Source organism: Empidonax traillii, unplaced genomic scaffold (assembly GCF_003031625.1).
Source record: "Empidonax traillii isolate 1590-97213 ecotype Southwest subspecies unplaced genomic scaffold, ASM303162v1 scaffold21:size2437335, whole genome shotgun sequence".
Lineage (NCBI taxonomy): Eukaryota > Metazoa > Chordata > Aves > Passeriformes > Tyrannidae > Empidonax > Empidonax traillii.
In genome coordinates this window covers 1,761,367-1,786,498 of record NW_020955214.1, presented here as the reverse complement: position 1 = coordinate 1,786,498, position 25,132 = coordinate 1,761,367, and the positions used below count along the sequence as shown (strand labels likewise).

Sequence of the window (25,132 nt, the reverse complement as noted above, 5' to 3'; positions counted from 1 at the left end):
TCACATCACTCTGACTTCCTTCTTTTTTATGCCTGCTAACAGAGTTGGGCAGATGATAGGGAATGACATTATAATAAGATTAAAATAACACAAAGCTGAATACATTCCAGCAAGAAGCACTAACTTTTGGTAGCCATCTTAACATGATGCTGTCTGGAGAAGGTAGCACTTGAAAAATGCTCTTCCTCTCTTCACATCCTACATTTTCATAGGTGTGCAGTACCATTTGGCAAATCCCTCTGGACTAAACACATCAAAAGATGACCAAATACCAGTCATAAGAGAAAACAACTTTTTCTTTTTGTGACCACTTAAAACTATGCCTCTTCTCCTTCAACAGAGGTTGGAACCAGCTAGACCTCGCATTTCTTATTTACATAAAGCTATGTTGCTGCAGATGACAACCATGACATTGTATACGACTTCCATGCTTCTTCTTTAATGCCTTTAGAGCAAGGGAAAGAGGAACCCTTGCAAGACGGATCACACAAGCTGAAGTAACTCTATGCATATGCCGCTGCTGAAGCTGTAATATGCAACTGAGAATGGGCATTCATGACTCACAGCACAGCATCTCAAGCACTTATGTGAGAATTCAGAGAGATTTAGACAAATAAAACTTTAAAAATCTACTCTCTTAGACTGTATTTATTTCTTTCAGCTTCAAACAAGATCAGGCTGCGACTAAGTATGATCAGAGGTTTGACAACTGACAGATGTGTATGAGAAAGAAAACATTTCAAGCGTGAAGGCTGGCTGTATTGTACAAGAAATCTAATTTAAATTAAGTGTTCCTTTACTAACTTCATAGAATCACAGAACGTCCTGAGTTGGAAGGGCCCCACAAGGACCATCACCATGTCCAGCTCCTGGCTCTGCACAGGACAGCCCCAAGAATCACACCATGTGCCTGAGAGAGTTGTTCCAAGTGCTTCTTGAGCTCTGTCAGGCTTGGTGCTGTAACCACTACCCTGGGGAGCCTGTTCCAGTGCCCAACCATCCCCTGTACCTCCGGTGGTTCGGTACTGGAACAAAATAAACCCCACCAAACCTCCTGCTTTTGTGGGAAATGAAAGGAAGAATTAACTTTTAAACACTAATGGCTTCTGAAATGCGGATGAGCTGCAAAATAAACCTCAGCAAACTTCCGGCTTATGCTGGAAACGAAACAGAAAGTAAAAATTGACTTTTTAAAGACTAATGGCTTCTGAAATGTGGACGAGCTGCAAAATGCCTGAACGAGAACTGTCGGAACATGGGTCAATTGTGGGAACATGGGTCAACTGTAGGATGCCTGGGCATCCAAGTTCTCTCCTCCGTGCTTCGCGGTATTTCAATAGCCACCAATAACAACAACAGTCGAAAATTCCCGAGACTGACTCCACCTATTTCTCCTACTACTTGCACGGTTTTCCAACCCCTGCGTGACGACCACGTCTGCCCTCCATATAAATGTCACAGGGCAAGGAAGGCACACATAAAACAAATAGAGCAAAGCAGGGAGAGAGGTGCTGGCTGAGCACAGGGGCGCCAGGACACTGCCACCACTCTCCGGCAGCTCCGGCTCCGCCACACTGGCGGGGCCGCCCCCGCCGCATGAGCCGCCCCTCAGCGCCCGCCGCCGGGGCCGCCGCCGCCGCCGCCCCGCCCGACCCTGGGCCCCTCACCTTGGCCGGGTCTGGCAGCCGCCGCTCCCGGGGCACGGCACACGTGCGGCGGCTGCGGGCGGACCTGGAAGCGGATGAGCGGCGGCAGCGGCGGGTTCCGGCGGAAGGGGCCGGGCACGGCGCTGGCTGGCGGAGTTTCCGCGCCTTCGGCTGGGTGGCGGGGCGGTCCCAGCGCTCCGGGAGCTACGGCCGCCCGCGCCCCGCGCCGCCGCGGGCCATGCTGCTGCCGTCCGACGTGGCCCGGCTGGTGCTGGGTGAGTGAGCCGGGCAGGGCGGGAGGGCGAGGCGCGGAGCCCCGGCCGCGCCGGGAGGGCTCTGCCGGGCATTGTCAGCCGCCCGCGGCGCGGCGGGAGACCGAGGCGGCTTCGCCCTTGACCCTCGCTCGCGTCGCTTGGTTCTTCCCCGCCCAGGCTGGGATCGTCGCTGCCGGGGCGTATCCTGGGCCCCGCGGTCCCCGGGCTGGCCCCTGACGCCCTCCGGGCCGGGCTCTGTCGGAGAGCGAACGCAGGTCGGTCCTGAGGGGCTCGGGGGAGCCCGCCAGGCCGTGCCTGGAGCTCGGGGTTCTTCGCCAGTCCAAGCAAACGTGCTGGTCCCCGGTGCCCACCTGCAGACTGAGCTGGTGGGCGGCGTTTCAGCAGTGCCTGATTACAGGAGGAATTCAAGGGTGACGCGAAATACCAGGGGAGTAGGGTGAGTTACGAGTCAGATAGTTTTTCTTTCCCGCCCTGTTTCGCTCACCTGGTGAGGCTGCACTGAGAATTCGGGCGTGATCAGAGCCTGTGGAAGGTACAGGGTAAGAGCGCTCAGGACATTGGCGGTAGTGAATTTTGAAAATGACTCTACGCTTTGGAGTATTTGTATGCTGCCAAAGGTAAAATCAAATGGATAGTAACCAGAAATGTGACCCACTGCTGCGACCCGCCCAGAAAAGGGAGGGTTACCCATCTTCTTATTAATAAATCCCTTGGGGTGTATTGGAGTGAAAACGGCCATGAATAATCGGTGTTTGAAAACATATATATGTAGGGTTTATTTTAGAACACTTTTGTTTTAAAGGTAGACAGGTGTGTTGCCATTTTGGGTGTTATCATCTGTATCTATCATCTATGGAGATATGGCATAAAGATAACCTTTAAGGAAAATGCATACGGAAAGGACAGGATAAGGGTGGAAAAATGTATATCGTCACCACCCACGGTGTCCAGCAATGAAACTTGGTAGTTGCAGCTTCCACGTCTGTCAATTGCAGTGGTGGTCTTGTTCCTTGGGGGAGGGAAGCCCACGCACTCAGAGAAGTTAGGAGTTGTTACATACACACTTCCAGCTCAGGTGGGAACGCCTTGTACCTCCCCAGGGCGGGGAGTTTTACCGTGGATAGTGTCGCGGGACAGCCCAGGCTAGACACGCAGAGTTCATGTGAAGGGCATGGCAAAAACGGCTCTTCCCGCCTTTCAGGACTCGACCCCTCAAGCAGCACCGGCGGGGGGGATGGGCCTCTTCCCAGCCTGCAAAAGTCCCCTGACGATCCTAGAATGTGTAAATCATTAACCGTTTCAGTCTCTGGCACCCACATATTTCAGTCCCCACACATCAGTACCTGATGAGACAGGTTACCAAGATTTCCTGGCAGCTCGCCAGCTTGGGTTTCAGTTTTCAGTTGTCCACAGTTTTTTTGAATCCAAAGCTATTAAGGCAGAATCTTTCCTTCGTTGTTCTTCCAGCACAATTTGTTTTTAATAACTACCTGAAATATTTCTTGCTACTGTCTTGAGAAATAAGACTAGTAAGAAATTCAATATTTTTATTATTGTGAAGTAATGGAAGATTCTTAGAAATTCCGTGCATTGTAAAAGAAGGTTAGAAATCATTCAGTGGAGATCTCTCATTGTACTTTTCCATAACAAATTGGTTAAGTTGCAAATTTATGTGTAGAATGCTTATGCTGTGTGCTTACCAGAGAGGTGCAGATCTCGTACACAATCTTGGCAACACCATGTGTACGTAGGATGATCCATCAGACTGTCTTGTCTATTGTGTCTGGCATGGAGCATGCATTATGTCTAGAAAACCTCTGAGCAACCTAAGGTTGTAGAACAGGATATTCCGTGTAACTACTTCTGTTTTCCAATAGGGATTCCTCTTCTGTGAGGCATCTCTGAATTTGGGCGGATAAATAGGCTTCCCAGTGCAGCTCTTCTTCCATCTTTTCTTTTTTCCCCTGCCCCGTCTGGACACCCCATCTAGGTGTTTTAAAGATTGATGAATGTTGGTTTAAGAAACAAAACTAAAATTATAAGCTGGGCTCATGCACAGAAAAATGCATAAAAACATTTATCTTTTCCTAATTGAGAGAGTGAATGCATTCTATGAGCTAGACATTTCTTAAGGCAGAAAAAAATAATTATTTCTGTATGTGCAGAATATAGTGTATGTTTTGTGCCTTTATTTGGTTTTGGTGATGTCAGGGATTGTGTACTCATATGTCATTATACAGTGTGTGTACAAGCAGCTCAGGTCAGTTGCACAGGAGATCTTAATTCAGGCATTTTTAAACATAGGAATGCTTTATTTAGCAGGAAATTGATGTATGTGCAAAACGTGCCTGCACTCAAGCATTTGGTCATCCTGTGTGATGCTGTAGTAGTAGGTTCAAGAAAGAAAAACTGCAACTTTCAGATGAGTTTGACTGTAAGAGCAGCTGTACCAGCACAGATCAGAGCTTCACCTAGCCTAATACGCCATCTTCCAGCCTGGCCAGACTAGGATATAATCGTGTTTCCCCCAAAATACACTTTCAGCTCCAGCAATCTGTGGCTCGAGATTTTCCTAGAAAAATACGTTTGAAAAACAAAATAGGACAGGTACCACTTATGTTTTCTGTCTGATAGGCCAGCTCATACATTGTAATTAAACTCACGGTGGTTATTCCCAAACTGTGTTTAACTTTGAAGTTTGCCTGCTTGTTGAAGACATGAACAAGGGCTTGTGTGTCTGAAATACAACCTGTTTTCTTTAGCTATACTCAGATCTGCAGGAAGGTATTTGTCTTCATGCAAACTTAGAGGCCACTTACAGGCATTCCTGAACTGTGGTGGACTATTTTGGGGGTCCGTAGAAATAGATGTGCTGATGTGTATATACCTTACGTTTTGTAACTAGGCACGTGTTTTACCGTTTCTTTAAAGCATTGCATGTTCTGTTCTGCTACGAGCAAAAGAGAACCATTTTCTTCTGTGGTTCTTTGTTCTAGACTCCTTCATTCAGATTGGTGTGTTTCTATCTTTTAATGTTTAAGGTGTTTGAAGATTAAAGCAGGGTTAAAAAGTGTGATTAAATCAGAACATATTTGATGAGGAATGGAATTTTGGAAAAGTAAACTTTTTTAGTATATTTCCTGCTAGGGTAACTACTGAGTCTTAGGGTGTGTAGAGGGCATAAGTTGCAGCTAGTACATCTATCCTAAATTAAAATTACTGTAAGTAGGGGGGAAAAACCCTTTTCTGTTATTCATTTTTGTACAATGCCAATTTTTTTAAAAATCCTTATACTCTGTTGTAGCACCTGCACAGGTTTTACCTATTTTGAAACAGTGGGATGGGCGGACAATTACTACTATATAGCAATACACTTTATTAACAAAATACTGTATATTTCCATTTACGTATCAAGTTGGGTGGCTCAGCTCCTGTGAGAGTTAGTTCAGGAGTTAGTTGGCTCAGCCTTCTGAGCCAAGGACGTCTATTTTTTGTCCATACTAGAGATCAATCAAAACTTATTCATACTGCCTCACTTTCAGTCTTTAATAGTTTGTAAATACAGTGTAATTCCAATATGTATTTTTTGTCTTTCTGGTTTTAACTGTTTAAGAAACATGTTTTAAGACATATGTTCCATCAAAATAACTTCACTTTCCTTTCCTAACACAGAAATGTTTACCTGATTATTTCAACACTGTGTGCAGCTTTGATACCTATTGAGCAGAAGTAATGAGCAAAATAGCAAAATTTTCTGTCTGATTTCTTGCAGGATACTTACAACAGGAAAATCTTCAAGCTACCTGTCATCAATTTATTTTGGAAAGCTCAGATTTGAAAGAATATGCAGAGCACTGCACAGAAGATGGGTTTATTCCAGCCTGCTTGCTGGTGAGTTTGTATTTGCAAAGCAGAAAGTTGTGTTGTCTTGCATCCATGGAAAAGAATATTGGAGATTTCTCAGTGTGAAAATTAATTCTCAAATGCTGCTTAAAATGTTTGGTTAAAATGCTGCTTTTTTAGGGAGTTTGGTTTTTTGGTTTCATTGTCTTTTGGTTTCATTTGGGTTTTTTCCATCCTGTGATATCAGCAGTTACTTGGTTTTTAGTATTTATTCTTACTAAGAAACATTTAGGTGTGAAATATGCAAATTGGTTTCAGCATATTATGTTCAGCCTGCATTACAGCCTTGAGGTTGATTTTTGGAAGGGTGTGTTGCAAGGGTTTTATTGATTTCTGGGCTGCTCCTGTAATTTACTGGAGATCACTTTCCTATTCTAGACACGGAAGCCAATAATGCTCCATTTCAGGTACATACTAAATATTTAGGTAAGGTACCTCAGATTTATCCAGGTCTACCAGATTGTGTTGACAAAACCTGTGTTCCACTTCCTCTTTGTTCAGTATCATCTGCGTTGTCCGAGGTGAAGGGTGGAACTTGGGGTGTGCATAAACCCAGTGTTTAAACCAAATTCTCACTGCAGCTCAAATGCTTGCAGTAAAGGACTGTGATTGTCGTACCTTGTAGAGTTGCCGCTAGCAAAAAAGACAGGATAGTACAGCAAATGATAGTGGTAACCTTAAAATCTTAATTTTCTTGTTTCACCTAAAATAACAGGATAAGTAAACATGATATGAAAGTTAATTCTATATGACTGGTAAAAAATTTTACTTTAGACAGAGAGTCACTTCACATTTGCATCTTAATGCATGTTATGTTCCAGCATGGTGCATACTCATTACTCTGTTACAGCTGTTCGTCATCTAATTCTTACGGGTTTATTCCATAATAACGAAGATGATTGGAGCTCACACAGCCCTAACTGCTGTACCAGTCTTGGGCATTGAGATTAAACACTTTAGATTTTGTGTACATAATAGCATTTTGTTTCATCGATTGCTCTCTACCTGGTTTGAGACAACTCAGCACCAGCAGCATGAAGTACAGTTCCTTGTGTTGAGGGTTAGCATGGTGTGGTGTTCTAAAGAATTCCTCAAATATAATGTGGTTCAGCAAATGAAGTGTAAGTTATTAGTAAAGAGTTTAAGATCAGTATTTTTTTTTCCAGTCGCTGTGTGGAAAAAACTTGACAACTATTCTTAATGAATATGTAGCCATGAAAACAAAAGGTAAGCCTTCAGAATGAGGTGTTCTTTTATTTTTCTTATTTATTAGTTGTGAACTCCTTAAGGAAGGGGTATACGGCCCCCGTCTAAGCTACAAGTTGAAGGTTGCCTTATTACACAGACAACAACCACTTAGGTCTGCATCTGGTGAACAAAAGTAATTGATTATCTTAGTTTGCATGTGCCAGCATATATTTTCACTTCAAATTTGAGCAGAACTTCTAATGTAATAAAGCAGAAAGATATAAAAATTTGTGCAAAATGTATGGGTTTATGGTTGTAAAATTATACTGTTTATAAATAGGAAGGGGAGGTGCTGGTCTCTCCATGGTGACCAGTGATACAACATGAGGAAATGGAATGAAGCTGCATCAGGGGAAGTTCGGATTGGACATTAGGAAAAGTTTTTTGACTGAGAGGGTGGTCAATCCCTGGAACAGGCTGCGCAGGGAAGTGGTCATGGCACTAAGCCTGTCAGAGTTCAAGGAGTGTCTGGGCAATGCATTTAGTCACATGTATTAGTTTTAAGTAGTCCTGCAAGGAGCGGTAAATGGGACTCAATGATCCTTATGGATCCCTTTCAACCTGAGATATTCTATGATTTTACAAAATAATCAGGAGGAGTCCTATGCTTTGAAATATTTCCTGTGTTGTTTTTAAAACTAAGTAAAATAATTTCATAATTACTTAATATTTTCGATGAAAATTGGAGACAGAATTAGAGCATTTGCTGTTTTTAAAAACAGTTGTTCAGCTTCTGAATGCTGCCAAGTCTTACAAATTTTTGATATGTGTTATGTGATCAGATTTTAGTGGTGCTTGGTTCTTAGACTTGCAGTTTAGAATGTTATAAACATTTCTGAACACTTTTTTCCTTTCACACTAGGTTTGATAGAAATGGGAACTAATATCCAAACATACTTCTGTCAAAATACTTTGTACTTGGCACCTTGAAAAACTTAATGAATTGAACTTCTTGCATACATATTTTCATTTATAATTTTAGTGTTTCATGCTTTGAAAAGACCAAATATTTTTACCTGTTTGAGTAACATCATAAAATAACCATTACTTTTAAAGGCCTATCTGCCAGGTTTCAATTTCCAAAGACACAAAAGTGACTTGAAAATATGAATTACATTTCCAGAAGCAAGTTGGGTTAGGTTACCATGTGTTTGCTGAGTAGTCCACACCATGTGCAAATTCCATTGAGAATTATAATCATTAATGTATTTACCTCAGTTTCATCTAGGTTTCTAAAACTAAGAACTGTGTCTGTATCACTCAAAAGTTCTTAATTTAGGAGTTAGGGCTCTCTAATGAATAGAATATTAAGAAGATGACTAGACATGTAAAGTTAGATGATGTCTAAAACACTCAATAATTATTTCGCCTGTGATTTTACCTTTTTGCTCAACAGGTTGGAGTTTTATGCATCTTAATTTTTTTTTTTTGTGGTTCATTTTAGAAACAACAAATGAAGTTCCTGCAATGATGTCATCTCTGTGGAAAAAATTAGACTATACACTTTCTCAGATCAGGTAATATAGTTTTGAAACCAAGAAAGTAAAATTCCACTTTAGGAGTGAGTCCCCATGTTGATCAACTCACCTTATCATTGTATGAGAATGATTTGGCTCTCTGTTGCTTCTGAGAGATGGTGAAAAAGATGGGTAGATGAGAGTTGACAGCTGAGTAGACATTTCAGGATTTTAAGGTGGGGCTGGGAGATGAGGGCATTAATGTGAGTGTGTGGCCTTCCTGTAGTAAAACAATATACTATGGCTCATTTAGAATCTGATACCTTTGTGATTACTTCATCAAAAATACGACAGTAGGTTTCATATAAAGAATCTGTTACCATTGTCTGAAGGAATAAAAATAGTAATCAGTTGATCGAAGCTTTCTGAAGGAATGTGTGGTTGGGACCGGACTGACGTTAACCATGTGACGGAACTGTCACACTCTGTGAGTCTGTTGTGCTCCACTAATTTATGTCCCCTACTTTATTTTTTAGGACCATGCAGAGTTCAGATTTTAGATTTTCTTCTAATCAAAGGAGTAAGTAACTGACTCAATTCCATGGGATCAAGAGGTTTGATGTTAAAATTATCTGTTTTGACAAAAAATGGGGAACTGTTGCAGCAATCAGTAATGCATCCTTACTCTTAAAATCTAGAATAATTTCTTATGCAGTGTTTCTTTCAGCCTGTCTGTTGTCTTCAGTGTAGTCTATGGGCTACTGTAATGATCAAGAAAGGAAAAAAAGAAAAGCTGAGCTTTTTGCAAGAGGCTTAAATTCTCTCTGTGGCATTTTCTCTGCAGAAAACTTATTAGAAGTTTACATAGTTAAAAGGTTTAAAAACTGCTGCTTCAGTCTTGAAGCTGTTCTCTGTATTTGTGGTTCATAGAGGAATTGAAAATACAACCAGTCCAGTTATGACGCAGTTTGATTTCTTTAGAAGGGGAATATAAAAACATATTACACTGCTGAAGCGCTTTTTATGCACACAAACATATATCTAATCAAAATAAGAAAATATACTTGTTCTGTCTTTCATTGCGGAAGCATGAACTCTGAACAAGGAAAAGTTATTTTACTTAAAAATAAATTTTTCTCCCTGTAGTATTTCTACTGAGTAACCTGTATAGGAAAAGAGAATGTGAGATATACAGAATGATTGTTCTTGAATCTGAGATTCACTGAATTAACTGGTGCTCTGTTGTTTGAATCTATCAGACTTAGTCTGTTAAAAAAATGCAGATTTACACTGGTTTAACTGTTTCAGTTAAGGTCAATTATATGAGTGACACATTATGTAATAAAATCTCATTTTGGTGTGATTTATTCCTGTAAATACTTAAGCAGGGGTACAAGCATGGTTACAGTGCCAGTGTAAATCAACTGTACTTCTTGAATTATTTTGTCTCAGACCTGTAACACATAAGACAAAGGTTGGTGTTGCTTACTATTTGAGTGTCATTGTTTAGTTGTTGAGGCACAAAAACGTTTCTATGGAGCACCCTTAATTAGGTCTTGAAATATCAGCAACCCTTTTAAACTCCTGTATCGTATTTTCATCTTGTCTTTGTTTCCAGTACGTACGAGAAGTGGAATTGTAGAAATGAAAAGACAGAGAATGCTTCAGCAGTCCGCTCCTGCAAACTCAGGATTGCTGTCAGTAGCCCATCAGTCAGGGCCACAGAATTCCTCTCCTGTTATATCTCCTCAAGTAGTTCCTAGGCCAGCAGTAAATCAAAGTGTGCTGCCACAGACAAGACCGAACACACTCTTTGTGAACCAGTCGCAAACGCAAGAAAAGATCAACAGTAAGTTGCACACTTTTATCTGTGAAAAATCTATGGCTATAGATTGAAGTCTTCTAAAACCCAGGGCTAATTGTCTTCCACCAAAAAATTTCAGAAAATTTATGATTTTTTCCCCTAGCTGTCCAGGCTGGTTCAGGGGATTAAAATAAAAGGAGTGCCCAAAAGAGAAATAGTGCTTACATGCTTGCTAAGGCGAATTCAGAGATCAGAAGTGCATTAATGTGGGAGTATTCTGTCCTGTGTTCTCACCCTTACCCAAAACACTTGCTTTGGCAGATAGGGATGATCCACGTCAAGTGGATATTTATTTCAGGATATGTTTAAAATGTATGGTCCTCATTTTCATGGTAGTACCAAATTATTATTTATGAATTCCCAGGAATTGATTGAAACGTAATAAATAATGTTATTTTTCCCTTTATAAAGCAGGAGGTTTCATACACATTCAGGTTCCAACATCACAAGAACGGAAGCTTCATTCAAACTTGCTTTCTCCAGGAAGGCGAAAAAGGTAAACATGAGTGTGGTTTTGGTTTGGTTTGGCTTGTTTTTAAAGATTGTTTAGAAATTATGCAGTGTTCTAACCTCTAGTGTAAATTCTCTTAAATGGTGGGGTGTTTCACATTTAGAAGCCACTGAGGTTGTGATATTCCACAAAGGAAAGGAAATTCAAGGAGCTTAACATTAGACTGATAGGAGGCTACTTGTATAGAGTCAATCTTGACATTATTCCAGTATTAGACATAGGCAAACAGTCTTGGCACTGAGACTTAGTATTCCTTCCAAAGTATCCTTTTCAATTATAAAAATTCTTACTATTGATAAAAATGTGCATTTAATATTGCAAAACTATTGGCTTCAGTAAGTTCTGTCAGCAAAAAAATTCATATTTGCTCTAGAAGTGGTGTGGAAAACTGTTCTTATACTAGTTTTGCATTTTTTATTCTCTAATTCCAATATTCTTTTTTTTTTAAATGGATTGACTGGTCTCTTGGTCCTCCATTTATTGTCTTTGACTAAATCCCAGTCTGTTTTTCCAGACCCTTACCAATTCATACCTTTTCCAAGTCTTTTCTATTCCTGCATGACTTTTTTTGTATGTAAGTGATTTTAGTGCTACTGCTGATTGAGAAAACATCACATTTCCTATTCATCATCTAAATTCTTTCGCAGCCTAACATTTGTTTTCTTCTTTGAGAACAGCTGCTCCTTGAGAGGTCTTTGTTTTCAGTGGTAATGCCCAAATCTTTTTTTTGAGTGCCAGTTAATTAGGACCTGTACCACAACTTAAGGTAACATGCAGTGGAAAGGGGGGAAATACTGGATAGTGGGCATGGAATTCAGTTTGCCATTGTGCTGTTTGCCTACAGTTATTTGTTTGTAACTTCTGTGAAGTCAGACATAATAGATGAATATGATATAATGAAACAGGTAGCAGCTTTTATTGTATTTTCAAGATGTAGTTAATTTTCTGTTGACTAAATCTGTTGTTTGCTAAGAAGCAATAAAAACGCTTGATTTATTGACCAGTGGGTCTATTGTTTGAAATGTTCTCATAAAATACATCATAAATTTCCTGCAATGTTTCAGTGAATCTCAAAAGAGGAAAAGTATTGGAACATCTGGACCTCTTTCAGCAACTAGAGGTTCTCAAGACTCTGACGAAGCAGTAACAGAAAAAGAAAGTGAGCCCCTTGAAGAATTAATTGATGGTAACTTCCCAGTGAGTATATAGTTATGGAAAGTATTTACATTTAAGAAGCAAATTCAAACCGAAGAGAACTAGTCTCTTACATGTTCATGTTGGGTATTATAGAAGTTACCTTTAGAAGATAAACGTGTTGGTTTGTATTTGGAACTAGTTCTTCTGTGTATTAATCTCATAAGGTTGTCATGGCTACGTAGTGTTTTGTTTTTCTTGATTTGTTAGCTTTGCTAAGATAACTTTAGGCTATTGGAATACAGTAATTTTTTAGAGAATAGAAACCAGAAGGCACAACAAGCCTTGCTGTACTTTGGGGGAGTGGAAGTACAGGAATGTTTTGCGCTGATTTTCATAGCAATGTCATTTAGTCGCAGATTGGCTGTCTCTCTGTTATAAAAGTCTTCTCTGTTTGATTTTTTAATTGTTTTTTACCAGTAAGTTGGAAATTCATGCTTCTTTTCTGGTGATGATAAAAATAGAAACCTGACTGCTTTAAAACTCTTTTCCAGCAACTGGTTATTGAAAATGCCAGAGAAAAAATTTTGAGCAACAAATCTCTTCAGGAGAAGCTCGCTGAAAACATTAACAAAATTCTGGGCAGGTAAGAAAAGGAACCTCTAAGCTTTATTGTATTCTTAGTTTAAGAATAATTTGTGAGGTCTGAACTAATGACTGATGTGTTGCAGTGATGGCAGTGTTGCTCAGGCCCCTAAACAGACAGACAGTGGTCCCACAGAACAGGAGACTTCGATTGATGAAATCCTTGGACTTCAGGTGGGTGTAGATTGCCCTGTTTGCATTTTTTTTTAAGATCACGCATGTGAGAACGATCAGTTATGGGAGCTATGCTGAACCTCTGTCTGATACCTTGTTATCTATCTCTGTTTGCCAACACACCTAAGCCCACCCGATGGCTTCACAGCTGCCCCTGCATAGGCATGAGCTCTCCCCTTGTTGTGTGGTGCTGGGCAGGTTCGAGGAGCTGAGCTGGCAGGACACTAGTGTTCTGCAGGAGCTGATTTTGTGCCAGTTCAGCGCTCTGAATTCATTCCCAGTGCCCGTACAAGGCAGCATAAGCACGCAGCAGGGTCAAAAGCCAAGGGAACGGGATTGCTTCTGGCAGTAATTATCTGTTAACATTGCACTCAGACTGGATTTAAGTACACTGTCTCCCATAGTCACCAGCTGCCTGCTTGTCACTGAATCTTTGGTGCCAGTAATTGGCTATCAGCTTCTGACTGGGGATCTAATCAATAGCCTTAGAAAAGAAAAAGGAATTTAAAATATCTTGTGGTCTCCAGAGATGTTTGATTGATCTGATCTCATTTTCTGATTTCCTCTAAGATAAGCATGGATCTAGTATAGCAAGAGGAATTGGTTTTGGAGCCTAAATAATTGTGCTTTTTCTTCAAATTTAATATCTTCTTGCTCTTGGAGGAAATGTACGTTCTCTTTCTGCAGCCTAAACAGTTATAGTGTTCTGCCTTCATCCTCCTGCAAGCCTCAAGCTGGCAATTACAGAATTAAAAAGGACTCTTAATCAGTGATATTACAATCTTCACAGCTCTCATGAGAAGGACAGGAGAGTAGAGGCAGTTGCCCATCTATGAAGTAGAGGTGTCTGGTTTATAAAAGCTGTTCTTCTGTTGCCTGGTGACTTTAGGTCAACTGTTGTCAAAGTACAGAGCTGAAAAGATGTATTTCATTTTTCTGAGCAGAACTAAACCAAAGCAGCTTCTTGGTTTAGTTGGACAAAATAATCAAGCATATCACATGGGACATCCACCCTTACAACCACCATATCAAAGGCTGTATAGTGCTTAGGGGATCTTCAGGAAGTCATCAGGAACCTTGTATTTGAACGCTTGAGTAGGTTATCGAGTCCCCCACTCATTCCTGGGCTGCTACTAAACAAGTCAGCTTGAAACAGGAATCTTAAAGCACTGTCCCATGTAGCTGTGCTTTCCAACTGCCCTCCACAGAAAAGTAGTTGGAAGTAATATTATAGAACATGTAATGGGTAAATAAAATTAAACTTCCTTTTCCTTAGTGTTGGCTTCTAGATACATTCAAACCCAAGAAATTAGGGTTAATTTGGGGATTTTTTTTTTTTTTACCAGTGGTTGGCTCATACAGACTCACAGTATCCATAGCATAAGCTTCCAGCATAGCCTGAGATTTTGTCCTTCTTATTGGTCAGTGCTGGTTGTTATGTGGAGAATACTCCAGTATGCATGTGCAGAGTGTAGTGTCTGACAAGAGACGTTTGGGTTATGGGGAACCTTGTTTCTTAAACTTCAATCACTAATATATTTTAACAGATGTGCAATTTGTGGCAGAAATATTCCCGGCATTAGTCTTTATGAAGTAATAGAACTAAAAACAATCTGAAAAGAAAACTATTCTTGTCTGTTTTTAAGTTATGAAAGTAATTATCTAATAGTTCTGTATATCTTGTCTTTTCTCAGGGTGAAATTCATATGTCAGAAGAGGCTATACAGGACATTCTAGAACAGACAGAATCAGATCCAGCTTTTCAGGCTCTCTTTGACTGGTTTGATTATGGTAGGGTACATCATGCTCAATTGTACTGTTACTGTGAAGCACCATGAATGATGAGTTTTCCGAAGTACTGCTTGACAAAGCAGAGTAATTCAGCAGGCCTCTTTTGCAAGATAAATGGACTGTGTGGCCTCGGTGTCCCTGAATTCAGAATTAAATTGTTTGATATCTTTATACACAGCTATAAAGTACAGCATTTTCCTGTGGCTGAAATTTTGGGTTTGTGTTGGCTCAGTGATTGTTTTTATTGTTGTTATTTTAGACTCTGCTGGTCTAAAGGAGGATAGTTTATATTTGTGCTGTTGTAAAATTTTTCTGCTTGTCTGATCAGGGATATCCTCACATTAACTATAAGGAGATTTTTATGCTATAAATAATTTAGAATATAATAATCATGGTTGTGTGTAAAATGACATATTTAACTGTTTTCCCTGCTTTATTTTGAAAATAGGAAAAAGCAAGGTAAACAAGAACTTACCTGCTGGTATTTCTGGTCGGAGTGGAGTAGAAAATGAAATCCTGGTGGGTGAGGATAGCCTGGCAACATTTGAAAGTTCTTTAGGAACAGAAGAAAGCAGCAGATGTAGGTTTTTTTATTTTTTCTTTGAGATTTCTTCCAGTGTGTTCACTTTTCATTATGAAAATATGTTCAAACAATTTGTACATTTCAGAAGATTTCTTTTTTCACTGGTAATATCCAATCTGACACTTACATTGCATGAACATACATTTACACATAACAGATGCCTGGTTTGTTGGAAAGTTTCAATCTGTTAAATTTAACAGTAGTCCCTTCAGCGTACTTGGTAAGCTCCTAAATGCAACCAGACTATTGGCCAATCTGTTTTCTCATCCAGAACAGAAATACTTTGTAGTATTCATTGTGGAACACATAAAGATAACATTTTACATCTTACCATAATAATCTTTTATCTCTATTCTCTATTATATCGGTTAATTTACACACAAATACCAGTATGTTTAGTCTATCTACACCATTCTTGACAATAGTCCATCAGCAGCAGATATTTAGTGAAAGTATATGAGAAATAGAGCCAAGAGGTCTTTATCATGAAATGGTTTTTGTGCTTTTGGAAATCTGATTTAGTGACCTGAGCTGTTTGCATGTTATGTGTGCACTTTTAATTATTAATGTACAAACTGATTTTCCAGATTATCAAGTGTATGTAACTATATAGATTTTTCACTCAACTTGATAGTAAGGATGAGTAGCATTATTCCCACATAGTTTGATGTTAAACAGTTTTCCATTAAACTGATAAGTTCAAAATGCTGTAAGAGGCTCATCTGTTCTAATATGAAACTAGTTTATTCTCTGTTTTACAGGTGATAATTCTAGAGAACCACTATCCTGTAAAGATTTTCAGTTAGGAGAAGCATCATGTGCCTTGAAGACCAGCATAAATGATGATGATGTGGCTAAGAAAAATACAACCAATGAACAGCTGCATGGCAATTGTAGACCCAGGAAGCAGACTGAAGTACTTACAACAATTACCCCTGAACATATTGGAGATCTTGAAATTGCTTTTGACTCTGTGCCTGGTTTGACTGAACCTGACAAGAGACAGAGTTCTGACAGCAAATGTAATGAACACTGCGCAGACACGTATGTTACAAAAGAGTCCTCTACGTTAGTATCTGAAAGTGAGAGCACCATGGAAATTGAAAAAGGCCCACCAAGTCATAATTCTCAAAGTAGTCCTAGCTTAGAATATGTTCATTCTGGTAGGCCACAGGTTTCTTTGATTTCACTGGCAGAGGATACTACAGCCAGTGAAAACAAAACTCATTCTCCAAGTAAATGTCAGTTATCACCAGATACGTCACTGTCTGAAAAAACACTTTCTGTAAGTCCTTCTGATGGGAGCCCCGGCCACGGTGTACCACTGAGAAAAAACAATTCACCCATTTCTAGCCCATCAGCAGATACAGAAAAAGAACAGACTGTAACAAATGATACAGCTGCCCTACCTGGTGTTGTACAGGAGAACTCTGGTCACCACTCTGGCCATCAGGACCAGGGCACGGAGTCAGACTGTGCTGCAGGGTCTGCAGGGGAGATTTCGGATCTTGACAAAGCAGAGTTGCAGCTGGAAGTTGTTGATACATCTAACAAAACTTATTCAAATGATCAGCATGCACTTGATAAGCCTTGTAAGAAGGATTTTAACCTCCCTTCAGGACTGTCAAGCTCAGAGGGTACACAAGGGGAAATGCAAGAACCTTCCTCTTCTACAAAAGTAGATGCCGATAATTTATATTTCTCTCCTAGTGGTAATGCATGTTCAGAAATTTCTGTAGTATCCACTGAAAACAATCTTACTACCTCTGAAATATGCCCCTCTCCTCTCCCAGAAACTGCATCCTCAACACAGGAGTCAGGTACTGAGACCAAAAGTATAAGCAGCGTATCTTCTAGTAGTCAACCAATGGATGTTGATCCTTCTAATATTATGTCCCTCAAGATCATCATCAGCGATGATCCATTTATTTCATCAGACACAGAGTTAAATAACGCTGTTTCCAGCATCACAGGAGAAAATTTGCCTACTATAATACTGTCATCTCCAGCCAAATCCCCAGCCAAAACTGCAGGCCTGTCCAAATGTCTAACTTCAGAAGATACAGAAAAAAATGTGGATTCAGCTGCCTTGACAGAGCAGAATCTTCTTGTGCTTAGACCTAAAGATCCTGTGGTCACCTCAGTTAACACTCAGAATGAAGACTGCACTGGCTTTTCAGTGGCAGGTTCAACTCACCTTTCTAACGAAGGGAGCCTTATACAGTTGATGCCAGCAACAAGCACAGCTTTTGGGAATTCGAGCAACCTTTATATAGCCACCTGTATGACTGATCCAGCAACCTTGGGCACAGCTGTAACGCCATCAAATGTAGTTGTACTGCCTGGCAATTCTATGCCACTTGCTTCCCAAGCTCCAGCTGTACAACAGTTACAAACTCCTCCTAGATCCAGTAATACGTTTCCAGCAAACCAGACCGTCTCCCCAAACTTCCCACAAGGTAATCTCATTATCAGAAAATTACTGAAAATGTGTTTTTTATATGGTACTTTGGTTTTGGCTAAATAAAATAGGTTTTTGTTTTAATAGGGTTTCTGTTATAAATGGAATGCTACTTGTTATAAGTATCCATACTTAGATTAGATAGCTGGGTGGATGTAGCTTGCCCTTCCCAAATTAATTCCTTGGGTTTGTTTCATTTTTCAAAATCCTTGTCTGCATTAGAAGTACATTTAGGTAAATATGAAAGTATAAAATTGTTTCTTTCCATGATATAAAATCTGATACAAGCATTTTTATTACTACAGCAGTAAAAATTTCAAGTGCTTTTTAGAGTGTTATAACCTACTATAAATCAGCTGTAATCAACACATTTAGATTTCTTTCCAAAGCTAAAAACTTGCTGCAGTTATCCTTGAGTTTCAGTGTGTTGTCATTTTGCTGTGGTCAGAGGGCAGTGCAACAGTATGTGCAAGATCTTAAGAGTGCCAGCCTTTTCTTTCTCTAAGATTTCTTTATGCAATTATTACCTTAATTGTTTTTTCAGATAGAGAGAAATAGTTTTCTTCACTTCTGAAAATTTTCTTCCACTGTTCAATGAATGTGCGGTGATAATTTCCCTGTATTATAATTCTCGTCTGCCTGGCAGCCAAATGAGCTGTTTGACGTCGCTTTTACTGGGTTTTATACATCACTTTGAATTACAGTTTAAGCCTTAAGATAGGTTTATTGTACTTTAAGCCTAATTTTGAACTATTTCTTAAAAAGGAGAACAGACTTTAAAAGTAACGCTGGTAGTTGTCCTGTTTTCTGGTAATGCTGTATAGCAAGGACAGGGAAGCTTTTGTAAAAAGCCAGACCTTTTCTTGCCACAGGTTTGACTATGCATAATTTTAATGAGTCCTGTCTTGAAGCTTTTCTTTTCACTGAAGTACTTTTAGTTTCTGTATGATTTTAACACTTTTATATTTTTATAGGTTCTGCCATTATAATTGCTTCTCCAGTGCAACCAGTTTTGCAAGGAATGGTGGGAATGATACCTCTCTCGGTAGTAGGACAAAATGGAAATACGTTCTCAGCACCTGCCTGCCAGGTAGCACATCAGAAACAAAGGTTTTCAGAATTAAAGCAGAAGTGATAAGAAGTCTTTTGGTGAACTGTAATAGAATATTTTGATCCTTTCAAGGTTCTGCATATGCCTGTGGCTAATCCAGTGTGCAACGGAACTGTCCCAAAACTTCCCATCCCTCCCAAATCACAGAAGATTCCTGGAGCAAGAAACAAGACTAATACAGGTACTCACCGTGCATTCTTGAGAAGGGCAGAAGAAAAGTGGGAGGGTTCTAAAGGCATGTAATTTCTGAGTAATGAAGTTTTATAAATACCAGTGCTTCTCTGTCAGGCAGCTGCTGGGATGGCTTTGAGAAAGGCCTGTACCTGCAGTTAGTGACTGTGTTTTGCCTATGTATTGCTTAGGTGTAGACAGCAAGCTTATTTTCTACACTTAGTTGGAGACCTTTGGTAACCTGCTGATCTGTAAACTTTAAAGTTACAAAAAAATTGCAGAGTTTTGATTATTGCTGGCTTGTCTTTACTGGTTGGTTCTCTGTCAGGTGAAATGACATTGTACTAACTGTGAAATTATTTACTTGGAATACTGTAGTTCATTAATACTTCATCTGTTGTTTCAGGAAAACTGGTTCCAAGTGTAGCTGAGCCCTTGAACCATACAAATTCTCGAACACAAAGGTCAGTAGTGTTAGGTATTGAAACTTGCTTTTTTTTTCCTGCCATGAGTTTCTTCATTCCATATTGGTGGAGAAGAGAGCAGCTTTTTTTAACAGTGGCATAAGCAGTACCCCCTTTCCTCCTGCCTGTCTGCCAGGAGTACTGATACAGATGTCTGCTCGTACTGGTGCAGCCTGTGCTAGGATTTTCCTGTTACTGTTCCTGTGTTAATTTTGTATGGCTTTGTGTTTATTTTTTCCTGTGTCAGCTGTTGAATAAAAATTGGTTGGGTGGAGTCTAAGCTCAGAGAAATTGCCTGACGTTTACTGGGAGATTTAAATGACTAAAACTTTTGTTCTTTTCAGATGAGTGGTAACCCATGGTTTTATAGTTTCATTGCCTTAACCCTTCTCTGACCCAAATCCAGTAGTTTTCTGCATCTGTATTTCAGCTGTGTGGATTAGAACACTGCTTGGTCATTTAAAAAGTGAAAATTCAAAGATGGCAAGGACAACAGCATGCTATCTTTATACTGATAAACATAACTTAATTGCTGATTGGGGTAGGTACTAATTTACTGTTGGGCAAGGGAGAGAAGAAAGCAAGGCTTCAGTAGTGACTTCTTATTGTTAATGGACTTTAGAAACAAAAGGATGTTGGAATGAGCAAAAGAGTGTAGGAGGAGATAAGGAGTTCAGTTAAAATATTAGAGGTGAAACGTTCTTTTATTGTAAAAATAAGACATACCAAAAAAATATCTTCCTATTCAGAACTCAGTTAAAATGTTGAAAAAGTGGAGGAAAACAGGGACAGTAAAGTCAACTTATTAAAAACCCCAACCATATACCAAGGTATACAGCACATATGCATGCAAAAAGCAATTATTTTTAAAAAGCCACAGAAGCAAGATTTTGGATACTATCACTTTGATAATTTAAGTTTCCATTAACTTTAATTGATCTCGAAACATAAGTTTTGCATAGCAAAGAGAGGAAAATGTTCTCTATAAGGAGATGAAGTTTCCCATTTCTACTCTCCACCCTCTGTTTCATCTCGAATTTCATGGAGCTAAAACAAACTGCTACCATCCATACCTTCTTTACCATCCCAAAGGTGCCAAAGATAGCATCCCAAAATTAATTTGACTTTTCCTCTTAGGAGTCATAAAGGCTAATCTGCATGGGGAGAGTCTTACTAGCAGAGATGAGTGATGCAGAAGCTTCTCGTGAAAATGCAGCCTAAGCCAGGCAGAGGGCATAGACACAGCAGTGGCATGAGCTGACAGAGCAGAAGCATTTTTCTTTTTTGACATTGCTACTGCAGTGGTGGCTTTTCCACTTGAATGTGGTTGGCTGTCAGGTGGAGACCAAGCCCCAGGGAGTTTGTATATTGTTGTCCAGATGCCCATTGGAAGTTTTTTGTCTTGCTCTGTATCCCGTCACCCACAGCAAATACATAGGGGAGAGTACAAGGCACGCACACGGTGACATTGCCCAGAATATTCTGGCAACCTCTTAGCAATTTCAGCTCCAAGGACTTCCAGAGCCTTGAGTAATATTCTGGGATGGACTGTACTATCATAAATGCGACCAGCTTCTTTATGAAGTCAACTACCAGCATCTACAAATACCTCAAGGTTAAAAGAGTTTCCAAGCTAAGTTACATGCTTAGTTACGTGCAGTGTCCAGACCTACTTGTTTTGTTTTGAACCCAATACTAGTTTTACTCAATGCCCCCCATTTTTCGACTGAAAGGTGCAGCAAATAGTTTCCTTTTTGAGGGCTGTTTTCACAGAGCTTGGTTGCATTTTGCCTCAGTCCTCTCCTTCTAGACTGAAGAGCCCCAGTCTACGTCATTGTTCCTTGTACAGACTCTGTTTCATACCTTTTTGTCAAGAAAGCCTTCTCTGAGCTCTCTGCGGTTGTCATCCCTTTCTCTTGGTCTTTGCCTGTTGATAAAATACTTACATTTAGAATGGAGAGAGATTTAAATGTGTTTTGAGGGATGGGTGGGGCTTTCCAGCCAGTGAAACGAACTTGCCTAGTAAGAATAAGTGTGTTGATGAAGTGTTTTCATCTCATTCTCAGGACTGGAAACTGGGACAAGCTTACCAGTGTGGAAGCAGGAAGGAAAGTGGAGGAGAACTTACCTGTTGCACCAGTAGAGAGCACAAGCTCAAATTCAAGACAAAGTGAGAGTCACAGGAGAGTGCTTTGCTTTGATAACCTCCTACCCACTCCAGGAGGAAACACCCAAATTCAGACTGCTAAGAGTTCATCCCAAAAAGAAAGAAACGAAAATACTTTATTTGCTGTTGACTCTGCGTCCTCCTCTGCTAAGGCACAGGTGCCAAAGAGAGAGAAGGATAAAACGTTGCCCAGAATTCTGTGTAAGCCAGAAGTTGGTAGCAACAGAAGCACATCTGCAAAGGAGCTGCAGCCCGACCGGAAGGTGGCAACTGCAGGAATGTCACTGGATCCCTTCCACAAGACTACAGCAAACAAAGAGAATGAATTACGAAGGGATACTGATGAAAAGCAGAAGAACCAGGACGCTGCCAAACTCTCAAATGGTCAACAGAGTGTTGGCTTATGGAATGAGAAGACAGTTGCTTCGGTGCAAGAGCTGAACAAAAAGCAGGGGTCGCTGTCCAATGGGAATGGAAATAGCAAATCTTCAGGCCCCGTTTCTTTGTCCTCGAAGGAGCCAAAGCGAGAACCAGCTAAAGTTTCCAACCAAGGCATTTGCCTGTCAAGTCCGTTCAGTAAACAATGTGTGGAAATGTTGCAAGACATTCAGTGGCAAAGCCCAGCTGGTAAAACAGTTGAAAACGGAGAGTTGCCAGTGCCTCGTACGCCGTCTGGAGTTGGGGACAGGCACGCGGATGATACCACAGACAGCGTACGGACACCGACCTGCCGGCGCTTCAACGAGGACAGCACGACCCCCAGAATCATGGTACCCCCTGCCACGCCAGACCTGCCTGCCTGCAGCCCTGCCAGCGAGACAGGCAGTGAGAACAGCGTCAGTATGGCAGCCCACACGCTCATGATCCTGTCACGGGCGGCCATTGCGAGGACTAGCACTGCCACCCCCCTGAAGGACAACACTCACCAGTTTAGGTCTTTAAGGAGCACGGTAAAGAAAAGGAAACTAGAGGACTTGAACGAGGGTGAGAGAAATTCACGTTCTGCAAATAGGAAAGACCTTCAGAGCTCTCCAACACCATCAAAAAAGAAGAAAATAAAGGCAAGTGCAAGCATTTACCTTTTTTAATTTAAAATCTAAATATGTATTAGATATCTATGTATTATTTATAATGGAATGGTTCAGAGATGCTAGTGCAAATCCCTGACAACCTATTTATATTTGTCAGTTTTTCTGACTTTGCCTCTCTGAACTAAGTTTTCTTAAGACTTAATCTTCAGATGCACACAGGTAATTCCTGCTGACTCTCTAAATACATACCTTTGGAAATTACATTATTTCTCCTAAAACAGTAATGAGTTTCTAAATTCTAACTTTCAGACTACATTCTAGAGGATGTAAGGAATTAGGCCAAACTCAAAGTAGGCCTTACTAGAACTCAGGCTGTTCTTACATCCTCATTAATTGCCATGAGCAGTAATGTCTATTTTGTGTGTTCCCAGTCTCTGTAGTGTGGAGCACTGCGCCCTCGCTGTAAGCATTTAAAGGGAAAATTGCAGAAGTGAAGGACACAAAAAGATGATGGATGTAAATAACCAAAAAGGACACACAGTGTAACTTTGTAATTCCCCATGCCTAGTTCCAGCATGTTCCTGAAATACAGTGTCTGGACCTGGCCCCGAGGGGCTGTGCCAGGCTCAGCTGGGGCGGGCTCCCGCTGAAGCTGAGCTCAGCCACTCCTGTCCCCTGACTGTGCCACTGGTAGGAGCACTGCGGTGCCTGAGCTCGGGGTGAGCTTTGTGCAGGCACCTCTGCAAGGGAGATGGAAGGATGAGGAGGAAAGGAACGCTTATGGGCTCATCGGTGCCTCCAGGTTTTCTTAGTGTTTAACACAGCTCTTACTCTCTCCTACAGAAAAAGAAGCTGCCCAATTCTTTTCCAGCAGGAATGGATGTGGACAAGTTCTTGTTGTCTTTGCATTATGATGAATGAACAAAAAGAGGTTGAACTGGGACCGTCTGAAGCTCAGTGGAGCGATGCTGAGGTTTTGCATGGGAATAGAAGTTAACTCTAAAGGGCGAGTTGCACTTTGAGTGCACTGAAGTTTCACTTTATAGCAAAGTTGTGCTGTTTCTGAAGCAGGTTGCTAAGTGTAAATATCATTGAGTTGGTATATGTTTATTTTTGAAAAAGCACTTGCCTAATTATAGAGCCATTTAATTTGCAAAACTGTAAATCTGTGTAAATGAAATGTAAGAAAGGTTGTACATTTCACGTTACACCACGTTATCTGTGTTCTGCTGCTTTCTCTACTTATCCCTATGACCCGCTCAGCGAGTCTGTGAAGAGGTGGTACGTTTGAAGGTGGTTTTTTATCATTCACCATTCAAAGACACGGGCAGCTACCTTGGCCACTTCCCATTGTCTTGTTGAATCTAAAAGGGACTTAAATCTTCAGATCTAACTGGCTTGTACTAACACTCTCTTCTCTCACAACTGTCAAACCCGTGTTGAAGGGCTTTGAATGAGTTAACAAAAATACCGGTATCTGAACATACGGCAAATAAAACCTCAAAAAGCATTTCTCATCTGATGCTTTTCCCAGCCAGTCCTTCAGACAAGAACTTTAATTTGGATAGGCCTCATCTGTTTACAGTATTTGCTGCATAGGATGCAATTTGAATGCAAAAGCTGTTTACAAACAATGTATTTTTGTGTGGGGTTACACCCCAGTATGAATACTTAAACTGGAGCGACAGCAGACATGTGTTCTGTTGCAAAAGTCAATTCTTTTACCTGTCATTTGTATGCTGAGAAGTTTGTTACTATCTCTCTCTTACGTTTTTAGCCAGACACGAAAAAAATTGCATCTGATTTCTCTGTTTAACGTAGAGGTTGTCACTGCTGTTATACAAACTCTCTTCAAGAGGGGTGCAGGAGAAGCTCAGCCTGCATTTTACTAATAACTAGCATGGGTTGCTCCAAAACGGCAGAATTTTCTCTACTGGTATTTCTTCCTTTGTTCTCAAATTGTTGAGGTATTAAAAAATGCAAGTTTTGTTGTAAAAGTTCTGTACAGCAACAGGGCGATGTTTCAGATAGAATACAAGGATTCCTAAGGAACCAATATTATGCAGTAGATGTTTATATTAAACCCATCCAATAACTAAATACTGCATAGCATTTACAGCTTGAATAAATATTTTTGTTTTAATAAAAATTTGTGTGTCTTGCTAATGTTTTTAAGTCCATGAAGCAGCTTTGCAGATATTGTGTAGAAAAATCATGTTGATCAGTCATTTTTGAAGACAAAGACTCGAGAGTATTAAACACTAATTCTAATAAAAATTGTCAGAGGGGCTAGGGCAGGCAAGTAAAAAATTGTCATAAGCATAAAATGCTTAATAGTATTGACAAGTGCTAGGTGATATTTTAAAATAATTTGCTCTTTATCTGAGACCTAATGTAGCTCCTCCACAGGACAGCTACTACCCACTGTAATGTTTCTTCTTCAGTTCAGGTGATCTGGAAATACTCAGGATGTGAATTATCAGTTCACTTTGAAGG

The 25,132-nt window shown here is 40.3% G+C and overlaps 2 protein-coding genes across 6 annotated transcripts in view; one reads left to right on the top strand and one right to left on the bottom strand.

Annotated features, from left to right (window-relative positions):
* Window positions 1–1,734, bottom strand: part of ATM (ATM serine/threonine kinase) — a 62,028-nt gene extending 60,294 nt beyond the window's left edge. For both annotated transcript variants that reach the window (XM_027900526.1, XM_027900536.1), the window contains exon 1: window positions 1,668–1,734. The gene's annotated coding sequence lies outside the window, so the exon portion shown is untranslated. The remainder of the gene's footprint in view (window positions 1–1,667) is intronic.
* Window positions 1,735–1,811: 77 nt separating this feature from the next.
* On the top strand, window positions 1,812–24,785 carry LOC114066119 (protein NPAT). 4 transcript variants are annotated; one of them, XM_027900560.1, is made up of 18 exons: window positions 1,812–1,921; window positions 5,694–5,812; window positions 6,991–7,051; window positions 8,517–8,589; window positions 9,066–9,109; window positions 10,148–10,378; window positions 10,808–10,889; window positions 11,969–12,101; window positions 12,593–12,684; window positions 12,770–12,857; window positions 14,552–14,648; window positions 15,097–15,228; window positions 15,993–17,690; window positions 18,667–18,782; window positions 18,876–18,984; window positions 19,381–19,438; window positions 21,505–22,666; window positions 23,480–24,785. In XM_027900560.1, exons 1-18 carry the CDS (start codon window positions 1,885–1,887, stop codon window positions 23,555–23,557), a joined length of 4,410 nt encoding a protein of 1,469 aa, XP_027756361.1. In that variant the 5' UTR covers window positions 1,812–1,884; the 3' UTR covers window positions 23,558–24,785. The 4 variants fall into 4 exon arrangements, with proteins under 4 accessions (XP_027756361.1, XP_027756351.1, XP_027756377.1 ...); XM_027900550.1 differs by having other exon boundaries at window positions 10,805–10,889; XM_027900576.1 differs by lacking the exon at window positions 1,812–1,921 and adding an exon at window positions 2,168–2,286 and having other exon boundaries at window positions 10,805–10,889.
* Window positions 24,786–25,132: the final 347 nt, after the last annotated feature.